This window comes from Salvelinus fontinalis, chromosome 24 (assembly GCF_029448725.1).
Source record: "Salvelinus fontinalis isolate EN_2023a chromosome 24, ASM2944872v1, whole genome shotgun sequence".
Lineage (NCBI taxonomy): Eukaryota > Metazoa > Chordata > Actinopteri > Salmoniformes > Salmonidae > Salvelinus > Salvelinus fontinalis.
The window spans coordinates 16,297,113-16,312,844 of NC_074688.1; the positions used below are offsets into that span (position 1 = coordinate 16,297,113).

Here is a 15,732-nt window from a genome sequence, read left to right on the forward strand (position 1 = left end):
GGGCATTGGCTTGGTGAAAGATGCATACACTTCACATTTAGGTATTGAATTGTATGCACAAAGCCTAAAACTCAGCACAAACACTTAACATGTTGAAACAGAGCCCTTAGGCTCAGTTCATCTTTTATAAACAATTAAAATACACGTTTTTATGATGCAATCATTTTTATAGATTTACAAAAGTGTGATGCTGGTTGGTAGAGTACCCAACCTGAATCCTGCATGTGGAGCTAGCAAGAGAGAGGCCACTAACTCTTTACAGTTTACAGACAGCTCTGCTTTGGGTGATTCTGACTGACAGCAAGGCACCAACACACAAACATATGCATCTGCAGGAGGTGAAATAAGTACTTTTCATATTAGCTTAAATGGATAGTTGGTCATTTTGGCATTTTATCAACCTACCCAGAGACGGATGAACTCGTGGATACTATTTGCATGTCTCTGCGTCCAGTATGAAAGTTACGAGGTAGTTTTGCGAGCCAACATTAACTAGCTTAGTGCAAAGACTGGAAGTCTTCGGGTACAGCTAGCATGCTAGAGTGCAAACACTGGAAGTGTTCAGGTACAGCAAAGACTTCCAGCACAAATGTTAATGTAAGCTATCGCTAGCGCCCAAAACTACCTCGAACTTCCTTAATACTGGACGTAGAGACATACAAATTGTATCCACTAGTTCATCTGACTCAGGGTAAGTAGATAATCCCTTTAATTTAACTTTCTACACCGCCCCTCTATCCATTCCTCCTCGGCTAAGAAAAGCTGCACTTCAGCCTCTTTCTGCTCCTCAGCTTCAGAGCTTGGAGAAAGTTATTGTTTTAGGACTCTTCTTCTCCATGGAGGCTGCAGCTGACTTCATGACATCCTCCGTCTGCAGCATGCTCATGTTCCACGTTGCCTTAAGACAGGAGAGAGACAGACTGAACTCAGCCTCATTGTGTAATTCATAAAAAAAATTAAAAAAATACATTTCAGATTTTTGACTTCCAATGACATCTACTTTTTAAAAATCCCACCCACCTTATCAGAACAGTAAATTTGTTTACGAGACATCGTTATCTATACTGGGTTGTGTTCTTGATAGCCTATGTTGTTGCCACCGTGACGTGTGTGATGTTGTGAGCATCCTTGTAGTACTAAGCCTCACCATGTAGTTCAGGCCCTCTGCCACACTGTGGTCTCTGGAGTAGATCAGGTTGACCTTGGTTCCCTGGACAGCCACAGGGCTGCGGCCTGCTATCTCCCCTGCCATCTCAAGAGCTCCAGCCAACATCGCCTCCTTGTCCGGAAATACACGGCTACACAGGAAAAGAGTGTATGAGTACCCAAAACCAACACACATACACAACAAATACACGGCTACACAGGAAAAGAGTGTATGAGTACCCAAAACCAACACACATACACAACAAATACACAGCTCCACAGGGAAAGAGTGTATGAGTACCCAAAACCAACACACATACACAACAAATACACGGCTACACAGGAAAAGAGTGTATGAGTACCCAAAACCAACACACATACACAACAAATACACAGCTCCACAGGAAAAGAGTGTATGAGTACCCAAAACCAACACACATACACAACAAATACACAGCTCCACAGGGAAAGAGTGTATGAGTACCCAAAACCAACACACATACACAACAAATACACGGCTACACAGGAAAAGAGTGTATGAGTACCCAAAACCAACACACATACACAACAAATACACAGCTCCACAGGGAAAGAGTGTATGAGTACCCAAAACCAACACACATACACAACAAATACACGCACACGTTGTTTTCATACCTGACTAATCCACTTTCTTTGGCCTCATCGGCGTACATCTTCCTCGCTGTCAGAGCCAACTCATTCACCAGGCTGGAGAGGAAAGAAGATGATACATATGATAAGGGATCTCTCTTCAGAACAATACAGGGAAGCACTCAGTGTTCCTTGGTTTATGAATGCAAGCTGAGGGACTACCACGCAGCATTATGGTGTAATGAACGCATTTCAAATGCTTGCTCTTACCTCCGGCTCCCAATGACTTTAGGTAGGCGCTGTAGAGTTCCAACGTCAGCTGCTAGGCCAATATCTACTTCCTGTAAGAAAGGCAGACCTTTCACATCACTCAGAGATACAAAGCAGGATTAACTAGTACATTTTCTTATCATTCTTCCTTTTCTTCACTATGAGAGTCCCCCTGGTGGTTGCTACAGAAAACACATGAATGAAAACAGATACCAGTTACGGCCTTTGTAGACTGCACGATTTTAGCTGTCTTATGCCACGATTTTGCCGCCCCAGACAAAATGTCCACGTTGTGAGCAAATTCTTAGGTCATAAATGATCGTTGGACGTCTTGGCTCGTTCAGTGTAACAGGGTCTAGGTCTGCTGATTCAGTACCACTACGTCTTGGCTCGTTCAGTGTAACAGGGTCTAGGTCTGCTGATTCAGTACCACTACGTCTTGGCTGGTTCAGTGTAACAGGGTCTAGGTCTGCTGATTCAGTACCACTATGCCTTGGCTCGTTCAGTGTAACAGGGTCTAGGTCTGCTGATTCAGTACCACTACGTCTTGGCTCGTTCAGTGTAACAGGGTCTAGGTCTGCTGATTCAGTACCACTACGCCTTGGCTCGTTCAGTGTAACAGGGTCTAGGTCTGCTGATTCAGTACCACTACGTCTTGGCTCGTTCAGTGTGACAGGGTCTAGGTTTGCAGATTCAGTACCACTACGTCTTGGCTCGTTGAGCGTAACAGGGTCTAGGTCTGCCGATTCAGTACCACTAAGTCTTGGCTCGTTCAGTGTGACAGGGTCTACGTCTGCTGATTCAGTACCACTACATCTTGGCTCGTTCAGTGTGACAGGGTCTAGGTCTGCTGATTCAGTACCACTAAGTCTTGGCTCGTTCAGTGTAACAGGGTCTAGGTCTGCTGATTCAGTACCACTACGTGCGGTCGTAGTCTTCGACAAAGTTCTGGCAGTGTCCAAATTTTTGGGCCTTTATCGTGTAGTGTGGCTGATGTTACGAGCCGATCCTGGTGACTGACCCATAGGAATACGGCCGGCACTGAGTATGCACACAATACTACAATAGTGAATAGTCAGATTAATGTAATAGTTTGATTTAAAAATGTTCATGCAGTGCAAGAAGAGTGATTTCCATAATAACCTTGTTTACATGACATCTGATATCTTGCTACCTGATTGGATTTTGATAAATGCTCAAAATGGCCAATCAAAATAAGTGCTTTACCACAGCGGCCATGTTATTTTTGGGAAGCTTATTTGATTGTGAGTTTGACATATGAAGTTTGTATGTGAAAGCTATTTCTAAGATGAATGCTTTTAGTTTTTCAAAACTCACTTAACTCGGGGCAAAAGCATAGTGAGGCTTGCGCTGCTGGCACATGTGCAGATGAAATACACCGCTGCAGTTGATGTATCCTACGTCGGCTGACGGAGCCTCGCAAACCAATCGCAGAATGTGATGACAGAACTGAAGCAAATTGTACAATCTGGCCAGGTTGATCGCAGTGTGAAGTGATAATCGTAAAAAGGCTGAATCTGACGTAAAGCCTGCAAAGACCTTTAGATGTCCCCTGGACCTTGGTCCTCATGGAGACGGTCATTGGGGCTGAGGAGATGTATATAAGCCCACTTACCTTCACCTGAAACCAGGCATCTTGAGTGCAGAGACGGATATCACAGGCTGTGATCAGATCCACTCCTAACAGGACACGTACATGTTATTACATGTCAAGCCATTACAGAACACCTTCACGGGAGAAGAAACAGTCACATTTTGTAAATAATATATGAAAGCTTTGCAAGGCTTCACGGTGACAAGCAAATCAGTAATATACCATGAAAACTCACCTCCTCCAACACAAGCTCCCTGCACTGCCACAACCACTGGCTTTGGACACTACAAGTAGAAAGGTGGTGGTGGGAAAGAGAATGCATTTTCCTACTTGTTCACTATCAACTCCTAACATATTGTGCAGGAGTAAGTATTTCACAAGTTCATATACACACCCTTTCAATGACGCTGAAGGTTTCCTGGTACTTGGCGATGATGCGTCGCATGTTCCAGGAAGTCCTGGCCATGTCATCCCCTTCAGGCTGCAAGACTTCACTGGCCATGTCCATCAAGTCAATGCCTACACACAGTCAAAATGCGACAGAGGTTACAGTATACCGGTCTTATTACTGGTATATTGCTATGTTTGGTATATTGTTGGCACAGCCTATTGATAAGCAGCACTCAGTTCAACCTGAGACAATTGTAAGCTTTTGTGGAAACATAATTCTCTTACCAGCTGTGAAGACTTCTCCTGCACCGGAGACGACAACCACCCGGCAATCCGGGTCCTCAGCTATCTGTGTAAAGCACTCCACCATTTCTCTGAAAGAGGATGTATGTATGGTGGAAGACAGGGTTAATATATTTTTTCAAAGAAATATAGGATGCACATGAATTCATAAGGGAACACAGTGCTGTAGTGCTGAGTTACACAAAAGTACAATTAGAAAGGCGGGAAAGTTTCAGCTGTGTTCAAGTAGTGGTGTTTGGGCCAGTGGTGTAAAGTACTTAAGTAAAAATACTTTAATGTACAACTTAAGTCGTTTTTTGGGGTATCTGTACTTTACTATTTATATGTTTGACTACTTTTATTTCACTACATTCCTTAAGGAAATGTTTTTACTCCATACATTTTCCTTGACACCCAAAAGTACTCGTTACATTTTGAATGCTTAGCAGTACAGGAAAATGGTCCAATTAATACACTTCTCAACAGAACACCATGGTCATCCCTACTGCCTCTGATCTGGTGGACTCACTAAACACACATTCTTAGTTTGTAAATTATGTCTGAGTGTTGGAGTGAACCCCTGGCTATCCATAAACAAATAAAAAACAAGAAAATGGTTCCGTCTGGTTGGCAATGATTTATACTTTTAATATTTAAATATTTGAAACCAACATTTTACTAGGTGACTTTTACTTGAGTAATTTTCTATTAAGGTACTTTAACTCAAGTATGATAATTGGGTTATTTTTTCCACCACTGGTTTGGGCCAGGTGTTACCTCCAGAAGGCTTTGTTCATGGCATTGCGTTTCTCTGGCCGGTGCAGCTCTATGTGAGTGACAGCAGTGGCAGGTTGACTGACAGACAGGGTGGTAAAAGGAGGAGTGGGGCCCCCCGGAGAGGATATGGCCCTTACAGCACCGAGACCTGGAAGCCATAAACTCCTGTCTGATGATCAGCACCGAAATGAGAGGGAGAGGGGTGATTGAATAACAACAAAGCCAAATTCATTTTGAATGAGCGCAACACATTTCCGCTAATAGTCAGATGCACGGTTTAGACCTACGACCTACTAAACCACCTTGCTATCCCCTCCTATACAGAATAGTTACATAGTCACCTTTCACCTAGTTAGCCAAGATGCTAACCAAACACGGTTTACGTTAGCTGATGGTAACTACTAGCTAGCTAACGTTACTTAGCCAGCTAGCTAAGTGTTGACATATGTAAAAAATAAGTTACCCCGCTAGCTATAAGCTCTGGTCCGAGTCTCGAATTATTCTATGGCGTTAACCAATTACGTTTGCTACTTCCTAACCTAAGTTTGCTAGTACTGTAGCTTGCTAAGTAGCTAAAGTTAGTTGAACGGATGCGACCTACAAAATACACATTTAGCTAACGTTAGCTACAGTTAAGAGCTGACAAAGCACTGCATTCTAAAACCCACAATGTACTTACTTTTCATGAGAGCTGATCTGATAATGAATGTCATAGCCCTTCGACTAAAACAAACTCGAGCAAGAAACAAATGAAAGGCGCAGTCGGTCTACTTGCCGCAAACAGCTGGCAGTCAAGTAAAATTGTGGTGTTTTTCAACGCTACAAGCACAAAAGGTATAGAAAGCAGATAAGGGTATTTACTATTACTGTGAGCAAAGAGCGCATGCTGTAAACACAATCTCAAGAGTAGTTCCACTAAACTAGCTGGCTTTGTACAATTTCTGAGCTACAGCATCTAGTCAAAATGCGGCATTCAAAGAGGAAAGATAAGGTCGCTTTTCTAGCTCTTATGAACGGAACAAATACATTATTCAATTATAATTATTACTATAGTTGTGTTTGTAGTATCATTTCACTGAATAACCAAGTTATCTGGCATAAAGAGGTTTATTTATTGAGGGCTGTAACAAAAGACGCACTACTTGAAATTGAGTTTTATTTCTTACAACTAAAGAAACTCTCCTTCCTCTAAATAGACAAATGGTAAGCAGCAATAAAAAAAAAGGGGAGAGTAATAAAAGGTGAAACAATACAAAAGCCTTTCCTTGTTCATCCATCAGGCATAAAAACAATTCAAATTATCTGTGATTTACCAGTTCTCACACACCTTGCTTTTATGAGCTCAATATCAAAGAATTAGGACAAATCGATATGACATGACTGCGGACAAACTCACTAATGGCCTAAAACACACAAGGTCAAAATAGGGGTGAAGACTGTAGGGATGACAGTTTCTGGAACATTATCCATGATCCTGGAGGCCATTTAGGTTGCATGCTGAGCGGTAGAAAAGCACAGCTTGAGGGTGTATGGGTACGGGCCAGCTGAAGAGAAAGATAGAAAGGATTAGAAACCTAAAAACAGCCATTACCACACCATTTGAATAAAACAGTGATCTTTTTAATACATAGGCTTCGATCTCAAACACTTACTTGCGTTCTTCATCTGGTAGTGGTTTATCATGGACAAGGCCTCCATGGCGTCGTTGATGGACTCCCACTCCAACAGCCCTGAAGAGCTGCGCTCACCTGGACCTGCACCTAATAAGACAGCCCAACTCAGTTTAGCACCACTGTCATACATACAAAAGGGTACGTAGTTTCAAAATGAAGCTCAAGTGTACACTTACTCTTTCCTGTGAAAAGTTTGATATTTGCAGGGGCTTTGACACCAACATCTTCACAGATCTGAAAAGAAAACAATCAATTGATTACTTTTGTAGGCATATTGGTCTTTATTTCACTGCTCCATATGTAACAGTCTAACTTTACGTCGTCCCCTCGCCCCGACACAGGCGCGAACCAGGGACCCTCTGCACACATCAACAACTGTCACCCACGAAGCGTCGTTACCCATCGCTCCACAAAAGCCGCGGCCCCTGCAGAGCAAGGGGCAACCCTACTTAAAGTCTCAGAGCAAGTGACGTAACTGATTGAAATGCTACTAGCGCGTACCCGCTAACTAGCTAACCATTTCACATCCGTTACACATACATTAAGTGGTTCCCCGATGTGCTTTGGGACTCACCTGAGTGAAAATCTCGACGGATGAGTCTGGCTGGGCGTTGAAGAAGTGCAGGACATTGCTGGGGTGCTGAATGCGGTTCTTGGCAGCCTGCTCTGGGGAGGTGAAGCGGTTGTTGCGGGAGCCGTGGAAGTCCTTGAAGCTGGTGCTGCCATCCTCCAGCTCATAAGACTGACCGGGCATGATGGCCTGCTGCTTAGACACACTGTAAAGGGAGAAGAGCATTAGACTGAACTTGTACAAGCCTCACAGAACAGTCACTTATTATGGCAAGAGGCAGCAAATAAGATTAAGCACCAACTTTAAATGACAAGGCACTGAATGAACAGGCGTTTCAGATAAACATCTCACCAGACGCTGAGCTTCTGTCCAAAAAGGAAGTTGTTGTTGAGGTGAGTGATGGCTCGGTCCACAGCGTAACAGTCTCCCATCTCCACCATGGCTGCTCCTGGCTTACTCTTCATAAACTTCACCTGAGGTAGGGGATCAGATGCATGGGGCAACTCAATACCAGCAGCATCTTATTGAAATTACTGCAATGGCTTGCCCTCTTTCCCTCCACACTTACCCGCTCCACATTGCCATAGAGACAGAAAACATTAAACACTTTGTCGGCGTTCATCTTGGCAGGCTCCAAACCGTAGACCATGACTACAGGGGAGTCTGCGTGGGCACTGTACTCGCCAGGGGGTGGAGGGGGAGGGCCGTAGCCAGGTCCCCCACCGTAGCTGTGTGCCCCTCCTCGTCCCCTCATGGGAGGACCCATGCGACGGCCCTCGCTGTAATGTGGGGGTGGTGGGGGGCCATAGCCGCTCTCGTCGTATCCATGGTAACCACCAGCTAGAAACACAAGGGACCACAATATCATACAGGGAACATAGCTTGATGGGAACAAAGGATAAGTGGTTAACCTCACCATGTGTAAAAACATCTGGTTTTGATAAAAGGGTGGCACATTCCATTACCAGGTGAGCTAAGAAAATTGACTATACCGCACCACTTCGCTGCCACTGTGGGGTACCCATTTTTAACCCACCATCTGCACCTCGAAGGGGAATTTAGTGTGAGGCGAGCACTACAAGGACCAGCACGTGTGTCCCCCCTGGGCCTAAGAGCCTTACCGTACTCTGGAGGGTGGTCTCCCAGCAGAGCCGGCGCCCTCACACGCTTGTTGGGGTTGGCACTCCCATCTTCTGAGAGGTGATAAAGGCAGGAGGCAGAAAAAAAGGGGAAGAGAGAAGAGCGATAAATTGGCAAGAAACGACAGGGGACATGACAATGCAGCGCAGTAGCGGATGTTCAATTAGAATTAAGGATAGCTCACATCTAGAGAAAGCACACTAAGCGTAATAACTACTGAATATTAATAACACCAACAAGACCAATTTTTTATCTATAGTACTGTATATCTACTGGTTCAGTCATGGTATTCAGATGCCAAAGGTGACATTTTTTTATCTTGAATTCAGTGTAAACAAACGCTAAGAATCCTGAAAGCTAGCTACATCCTCCATTTTAAATCTGTTAGCATATGGTAGAAGGGAGAATGAGGTGGGTGAGAATGAAGCCAACGTAAGTTTGCAAACACACCTCCAGCATTGCTCCCATTGCCATCAGCTTCTGCATCTGTACAGGTACACATCTCATACACATTAAATTCAGGCCAGATTAAACACACTCACCTACACATGGATAGTTGAGAAATTAAGAAAAACACTGGCGCATTAGACAAATTTGACTGTTCCAACATTCTACAATGTAAACTATCTTCATATTGTAACTAGGTTATACAAATAAGAAAGCGGCACATTTCAAATCTGTCTACAAGTCTCGAAAAATGAAAAGAATACATATAGCCTCCTAGTGGAGAGCCACCCAAACACCAGCTTTATTCAGACAAGTCTTCAACGGAGGACAAAATGCCCACAGGGAATGCACTACAAGGCCACCTTTGAAATATGGTGGCACTGAGAACAGAGGGAGTGGAATGCCATATAAATACAGAAAAAAACAGAAAAAAAGGACAATATCACAATATATTTTTCAAGACATCCCAAGTGTAAGAAATGGGAATGTGTGTTGTGTAACAAACTGGGGATCAGTTTACTTACAGCATGGATATATTGAAGGATAAAGATTGAGGCTGGAGACATTTGCTGTTATTTGGCAGTGGGTCCATTACTTCTCTCCGTTTTCATTTAAATCCTTTTCATCTTTTACTCCCCTTTGGAAGAACATTTCCACCTTTTTTTGTGGCAATTTCCATTGTGGTTGGTGGTCCACTCTCCAAGTGCCTTATCGAACACACTCCTTGCCAATGGCAGGCCGCAAAGCAGCCATTTGGAACATATCAGACCTGGGTCCTCATTAGGCGCAAATTGCCAGACCTGCGTCACATGGAAGGTGTTACACAGGAACTAAAAAAGTCAAATTTCCACAAGAGAGCTGCATTCAGAAAAAGATGGAGAAACTAAACAGGGATGCATGTTGCAAAAACAGTATAGGGAGGAAAGGAAGGGGGGGGAAGAGGCAAAACAGAACACCCGACTCCATGAGGTATGCATGTATGAGGAGAAAAATATGGCCTGTCTGAATGTGCATATGCTTGTTCATGTTTGTAGTGTCTTCATCAGTTGTCTGTTGTATTCCTTCCCATGTGACTGGCTACAGCCTGACAGTGACGGTTTGAATCATCTATGGAGTCAGTGCAGCAACAGGAGCGGAGGGTTTTGAGTAGTGTTTGATGTGTTAAACATCAGGAGCAGGGCACAAGAGAGCAAAACCACCTGCACCACCAAAGGCAGGCAGGTACAGAGAACAGGACAGGGCTGTGTAGTCTTGAGCAACTGGTTTGTATCAGTATGGTTCATCTGTTTTGTGTTTGTGTGAGCATGCTCGTCACTACGGGTCTCTGGATGTTGTCTTTATAAGGTGGGTCTTCTGTGGATGTGTATCAGTCAAAAAGCTTCCGTGTCAACAGTAAGGTGATGACTTGCAGGTGAGGTCTGGGTGATGGCATGTTTCAATGTGTCAGGCATGTCTTGCTGTGGTCTCAAAATTGGGAGGGTGTGGAAAGCACAGCTTAGTGCCAATGTACCAGCAACCAAAACTCCCCATGGAAAATGTGTCATGCCATAGAAAAGGTATAGGGGATGTCTTCGTGACTTTGGAGCTATGTTGCGGCACGAAGGAGATGGATTGGGGAAGGGGGGAAATGTCAGTTTATCAAAGCATGTCTGCTGCCAAGGTCTTGCAGTCTATCCATCCCCAATGTCCTAAGTGTTCCTTCTGTTTGGTACAGAAAGTGGATGTGTCCTTATTGAAGTAGGAGCGGTGGAGGTTGAGGTGGTGTTGAGAGTAGTGTTGACGGCAGGAGTAGTGTTGGGAGTAGTGTTGATGACGGCAACAATGTGTCTCCGATGCATATATGGAAATGTGTTGCTCCAACGTGTTCCGACGAGAAGCTAGTGGCTGTTTATGTTCAATGCTTAAAGTAGCCTGTATAGATGTACAGATCTATACATTGACGAGTGCACTGGGAATGAAAGGAGCAATTGGCTGTTGGTAGAGCAAGCTTCACAAGAGACTCAAGTGGGTAAACAGAAAGGTATTTTTGCTCAGACTGTCTAGTCTTACAACTTGATGTATCCATGGGCAGTGCATCAGATAGGTTGCCATTGCAAAAACAATAGAGCACTCAATATATGTTTTTACACAGGCATAACATCACCGTCTAGCAGACTTTGCTGAGACGCCATCAAGCAGGTATTCAGACAAGAAAGTAAGAGTTTAATGGATCAGTGGCGAGATTTATGAGCAACATCCTAGAACACTTCCTTATCTCACATTTAATGAGTAACAAATGACTGTCAGGTAGTTTTACTACGAGTCAGTCGTCGCCAAACTAGAAAAGCTGCAGGACCTTGATTTGGTACCCTTAGTGACCACATATCTTTAGATCTGATAGCACTGGGTTGAGGTTAAGGAGTTTACTCTGGGGTGTTCCAAGCAAGGGCGGCATCCTGTTTTATATTAGGTGTGCAACTAAAAGCCTTGAGCAATAACTGTAGTCTCTAGTGAAGAATAGCTGGCCATTCAGCTGCTCCTTGCATACCTAGCGTGTCTGGCTGTGTGACGGACGGTGCGTCACCAGAAGACCACATCAGCACTTCAGTCATAATGCCACTGAAATGGAGCCCCATGCAAAAGTTAACTGTAATTTGCTAAACCAATATAACAGCTGGCGAGAAAGATACCAACCCAGCCCTGTAAACATTGATCTGGTTAAAGGAGCATTTCCTGTGCTCAGTGGCATTACCCCTGAAGGTCTACCATCCAACACCCCTTCCCTCCCCCAAAGTGGCAGTAAGGGTGCTGGTAGTGTCAGCAAGGACCACAGATGGCTATGTGCGTTACCTTGACCACTCAGGTTGGGGTTGGTGTAGTCCCAAGTGTCCTGGTCATTCTTGAACACATTGAGACGAGTTGGCTGTGGGAGAATATACAAATTAATTCCAAAGCAAAGCATTTTTTCAAGTCCATATCATGGAACACTAGAAGCTGTTCGGGGCTATGAATGTGCATGTTCCTCTACCTTGGCATATTCGATCTTGAGTGTGCAGCAACCAGAGTAGATGTCTGCCCCATTGAGGGAGGCCTTCGCCCTCTGTGCACTCTGCACTGAATCAAACGTGTTGAGAGTCAAGGAAAGGTCATGCAGACTAGTTCTGAGAACAGTACATCGCACAGACACCATAACACGTTCCAGTAATTCCGGAGCTTATTGCACAAGCCCTTGTTTACAAGTCTCTTTGTGCTAGTAAAAATAAATCTGGTTAATCACTCATCACATACAGCATGTGCTACAAACATGACATGTTTCAGACTGCTGGTTTCCTGATTTGATAAGTAGACAGTATGTCAACTTAAAAATTCCAGAAGTCTTAGTTTCACTAAGGCTTACCTGCGGGCATGCAACTGATTCACAAAATACGTCATTTTGAAAAATGTATTTTGCAGCAAAGGATATTCCACCATGGCCTGAACACCATTCTTCCGAAAGATAACAATCCTCTGGACAGGGCCGCAGTTATTGCAGACAGTGTAGAGCACATCCTGTAGACATAAGTAATTCAAATGATCAGAAATAATACTGAAGTACACAGCACAACAGACTCAACAGGTTGGGTAAAGGTGGCCAGCACTTTACCGTGGTAACGGGGTAGATTGGGTTCATGATGGTGAGAAGTAGAACATTGTTGACACTTCTAGAATCGTCCGGGTCGCCTGGCCGGGAGATCTTCTGGCTGGTGGAGTAGTTGACAAAGGCTGGGTGCCCGGAAATGTATATCTGGTTGTCATTCGCATACGTCACAGCAGTGCAAGACCCATTCAAATCCTCATACTCAACCAAGGCCTGACGCTTCTTGGGCATAACAACCACATAGCTGTAAACAAAAAAGTTATATTAATAAAGGATGCATAACAAAGTTTATTTACTTGCTTTGCTACTGGGTGAGCAGGCTTTTGTTTCAGCTTGGATTATAGTTACTCATCTGGAACACGAGTTGAATCAATTGTTTTATAGAAGTGTTAGAACAGAAGCTCTGCAGAGGTAAAGATAGCCATTACTGGTTTAACAGTACCCAACTATAAAATGGTTGGATTGTGTTTGCGTGGAGCAAAATTGGACCATGAAATGTGTGCATTGTAAGCAAAGTAGTCAGGGTACCAGTCTGCTTCTGCTTGAGCCATTTCTCAGTTGTCATGAGATTTTCAAAGCAGATGGTCAATTAATGTGCATATTCATCACCTAATAGCTCCAAACTCCTGCAAGGCCTCCACAAGGTCAGCTTCTGTAATGCCATCCACCAAGCCCCTCACATGCACAACTGGAGAGGGAAGGGTCTTATGTGGGTCATCATAGCCTTCCTGCAAAAAATAATGGGTAAACTAAATTCAAGCAATAAACTCATATTTCCTGGTCAGCTCATAGCAGGAGGCAAGCTGAATAAACTCAACTACATGTTCATAAACTTATTTTACCTCCACCAATGGAGTTGAGGAGACACCAAGCTTTGTGTAATTCAGCAGACATCAATTCGTCCATGGTCAATACTTCGAAAAATGTCAATTATGAAACGATTGCCTTGTGTCCACTCCCAATAAACGTTAATCAAATACAACCACCGAATGTTTGAGCATGTGCCAATTGAATCGCAACGAAAACCGGTGGTTGTATTTGATGTTTTATTTAAAAAAAAATATGGATTTCGGCAAACAAAGGCATGCAACCGCAGAGGCCAAACATAGGTACGCGTTTCAATTTAAATGGTTTGAAGTATTGACCTTGGCGAATCGACGTAGCCTGCTCTCTACTAAACTCCATTGCTGGAGTTAATCAAAGTTCCTACACCATGGAGTTGAGTCTGGCTGGAAATATTAACTACCTACCAACATGTCATGAAATAGGGGTAACTAGTCAACAAAACATTCTGGGAATATTCATGAGTAAATTTATTTTGTTATCCGTAATATTACGAGAACGTGGTCTCAGAAGGTTATGCATATTCGAGAAGTAGAAAATTAATTCGCCCGCTAGATAACGTTAGTTATCGGCTAAGTCAATGAATCTAGTTAGGTTTATTTAAGTGATTTTGCCCGAGAAGCCGGTGTTTGTTGGATATATTGGCACGGGTGTTAGGCCCGAGACGAAGTTAACGCCAACTCGTGTTCGTTGGCTTGAGCCTGGCAAAACGAAACCACTAGGCTAGAACAAAGCAATAACGTTACGCTACCACTAGCTAGCTACCATAAAATATGGCGTGGCCTGGATTGCACACTCCCATTCATTTAAAAAGAAGAAAAAAAAGGCTAACGTTAGCTAGTTAACGTTAGCTAGACAATGGTTGGAAAAAACTGAACTAGCTAGCCAGTTAGTTAATAATCTATATAGCGATATGTTTACTGTAAATTTAAGTTAAACATAAAATAAACCTAAAGTTATTCTACAATAAAAAATACTTGTGGTTTTGTTTAACATCGTGGAACACGGGAGACCAAGCTAGCACAAGCTAGCTAACGTTACTGGGTGCACTCAATTTTTGTAACGCCGCGTCATGAGTCTGAAATTGTTATTTACAACTAAAGATTACATTTAAATGCATGCGTTTAAAGTAATTTTATTGTTAACGCTGATGAAATCAGCATTAATTATTTACCGTTGCCATTCCGTCGTTGGTTTTTAGTCTTTTCGTTGCCCTGCCGCCTTCGTAATAACGGCCTGCCATAGCCATGTTGTCCCAGTTAAAAAGGTTGGTAGCGGTGACGGTGTGAAATGGACGGGAAAGTCCTGAAAAGTCACACATATGGGCCCGCCTTGAAGAGTCCGCTACGGTTTCCAATTGGCCTAAAAGGCACGTCAATAATGTGATCATCAACTGACGACCAGTTAAAATGCACAAAACAAGCCTTTCTGAATATCTCCTAGTCAGAGATCAACCCACTACTACTGTATTGAGCACATATCTGTAAAAATAAAAATGTAAACAAGATTAACCATTTTATTTCTAGTCAATACAATTTCAATTCAGGTAAGTGATCTAAGTAGTTACAGCTTTTTGAGAATGGATTGTAATTAATAAGGTTGAAAAGAGAGCCAAGATGACATGCACCAGGCAATGCATCTCAATTATTTTTTTTTACCTTTAACTAGGCAAGTCAGTTAAGAACAAATTCTTATTTTCAATGACGGCCTAGGAACAGTGGGTTAACTGCCTTGTTCAGGGGCAGAACAACAGATTTGTACCTTGTCAGCTCTGGGATTCGAACTTGCAACCTTTCGGTTATTAGTCCAACACTCTCTACCCTAGAGTTCCAGTTCAAATCCAGGCTGCATCACATCAGGCCATGATTGGGAGTCCCATGGGGTGGCGCACAATTGGCCCAGCATCGTCTGGGGTAGGCAGTCATTGTAAATAAGAATTTGTTCTTAATTGACTTGCCTGGTTAAAGGGTTATTAAAAAAATAATAATTAAATACAATGGACATCTTGACAATGGGTTATAAGTAAATAACCATGAATGAAGGTGATATCACTTCCAAAAGTGATAAGGTGGGGCATAAGTTTGAAAATTAAAGCTAATTGACTGCAAACCATTGTAGATGGGAAATATATCATATAATTTCCATTTTCACTATAAAACATATCCATGTAAGACACATTCTGTAGGTGTTCTCAATGTTTAAAACAAAAACACTGAATTAACGTGTCAAGATTTATTCCAAAATCCGCTACTGTCATAAGCCAGGGAAAGCAAAACTTCCAAGTACATCTGTTACAGCTCTTGAACACAATGCCACACTGAATATAGTATAGGAAATAAGAACAAATACA

At 43.1% G+C, this 15,732-nt stretch overlaps 2 protein-coding genes across 3 annotated transcripts; both read right to left on the minus strand.

Annotated features, from left to right (window-relative positions):
* Positions 1–84: 84 nt before the first annotated feature.
* ech1 (enoyl CoA hydratase 1, peroxisomal) lies at positions 85–6,061 on the minus strand. Its single transcript, XM_055879883.1, has 10 exons — positions 5,772–6,061; positions 5,093–5,261; positions 4,319–4,407; positions 4,038–4,162; positions 3,879–3,927; positions 3,665–3,729; positions 2,029–2,099; positions 1,804–1,875; positions 1,148–1,298; positions 85–898 (listed from the first exon to the last, which is right to left on the minus strand). The coding sequence occupies exons 1-10, from the start codon at positions 5,803–5,805 to the stop codon at positions 794–796; spliced, it is 930 nt and encodes a 309-aa protein (XP_055735858.1). The 5' UTR covers positions 5,806–6,061; the 3' UTR covers positions 85–793.
* Positions 6,062–6,234: 173 nt separating this feature from the next.
* On the minus strand, positions 6,235–14,677 carry LOC129822032 (heterogeneous nuclear ribonucleoprotein L-like). Of its 2 annotated transcripts, XM_055879880.1 has the most exons (14): positions 14,557–14,676; positions 13,149–13,267; positions 12,546–12,783; positions 12,366–12,451; positions 11,931–12,027; positions 11,753–11,825; positions 8,927–8,962; positions 8,458–8,529; positions 7,905–8,176; positions 7,688–7,809; positions 7,340–7,541; positions 6,942–6,999; positions 6,745–6,852; positions 6,235–6,636 (listed from the first exon to the last, which is right to left on the minus strand). In XM_055879880.1, exons 1-14 carry the CDS (start codon positions 14,629–14,631, stop codon positions 6,578–6,580), a joined length of 1,617 nt encoding a protein of 538 aa, XP_055735855.1. In that variant the 5' UTR covers positions 14,632–14,676; the 3' UTR covers positions 6,235–6,577. The 2 variants fall into 2 exon arrangements, with proteins under 2 accessions (XP_055735855.1, XP_055735856.1); XM_055879881.1 differs by lacking the exon at positions 8,927–8,962 and having other exon boundaries at positions 14,557–14,677.
* Positions 14,678–15,732: the final 1,055 nt, after the last annotated feature.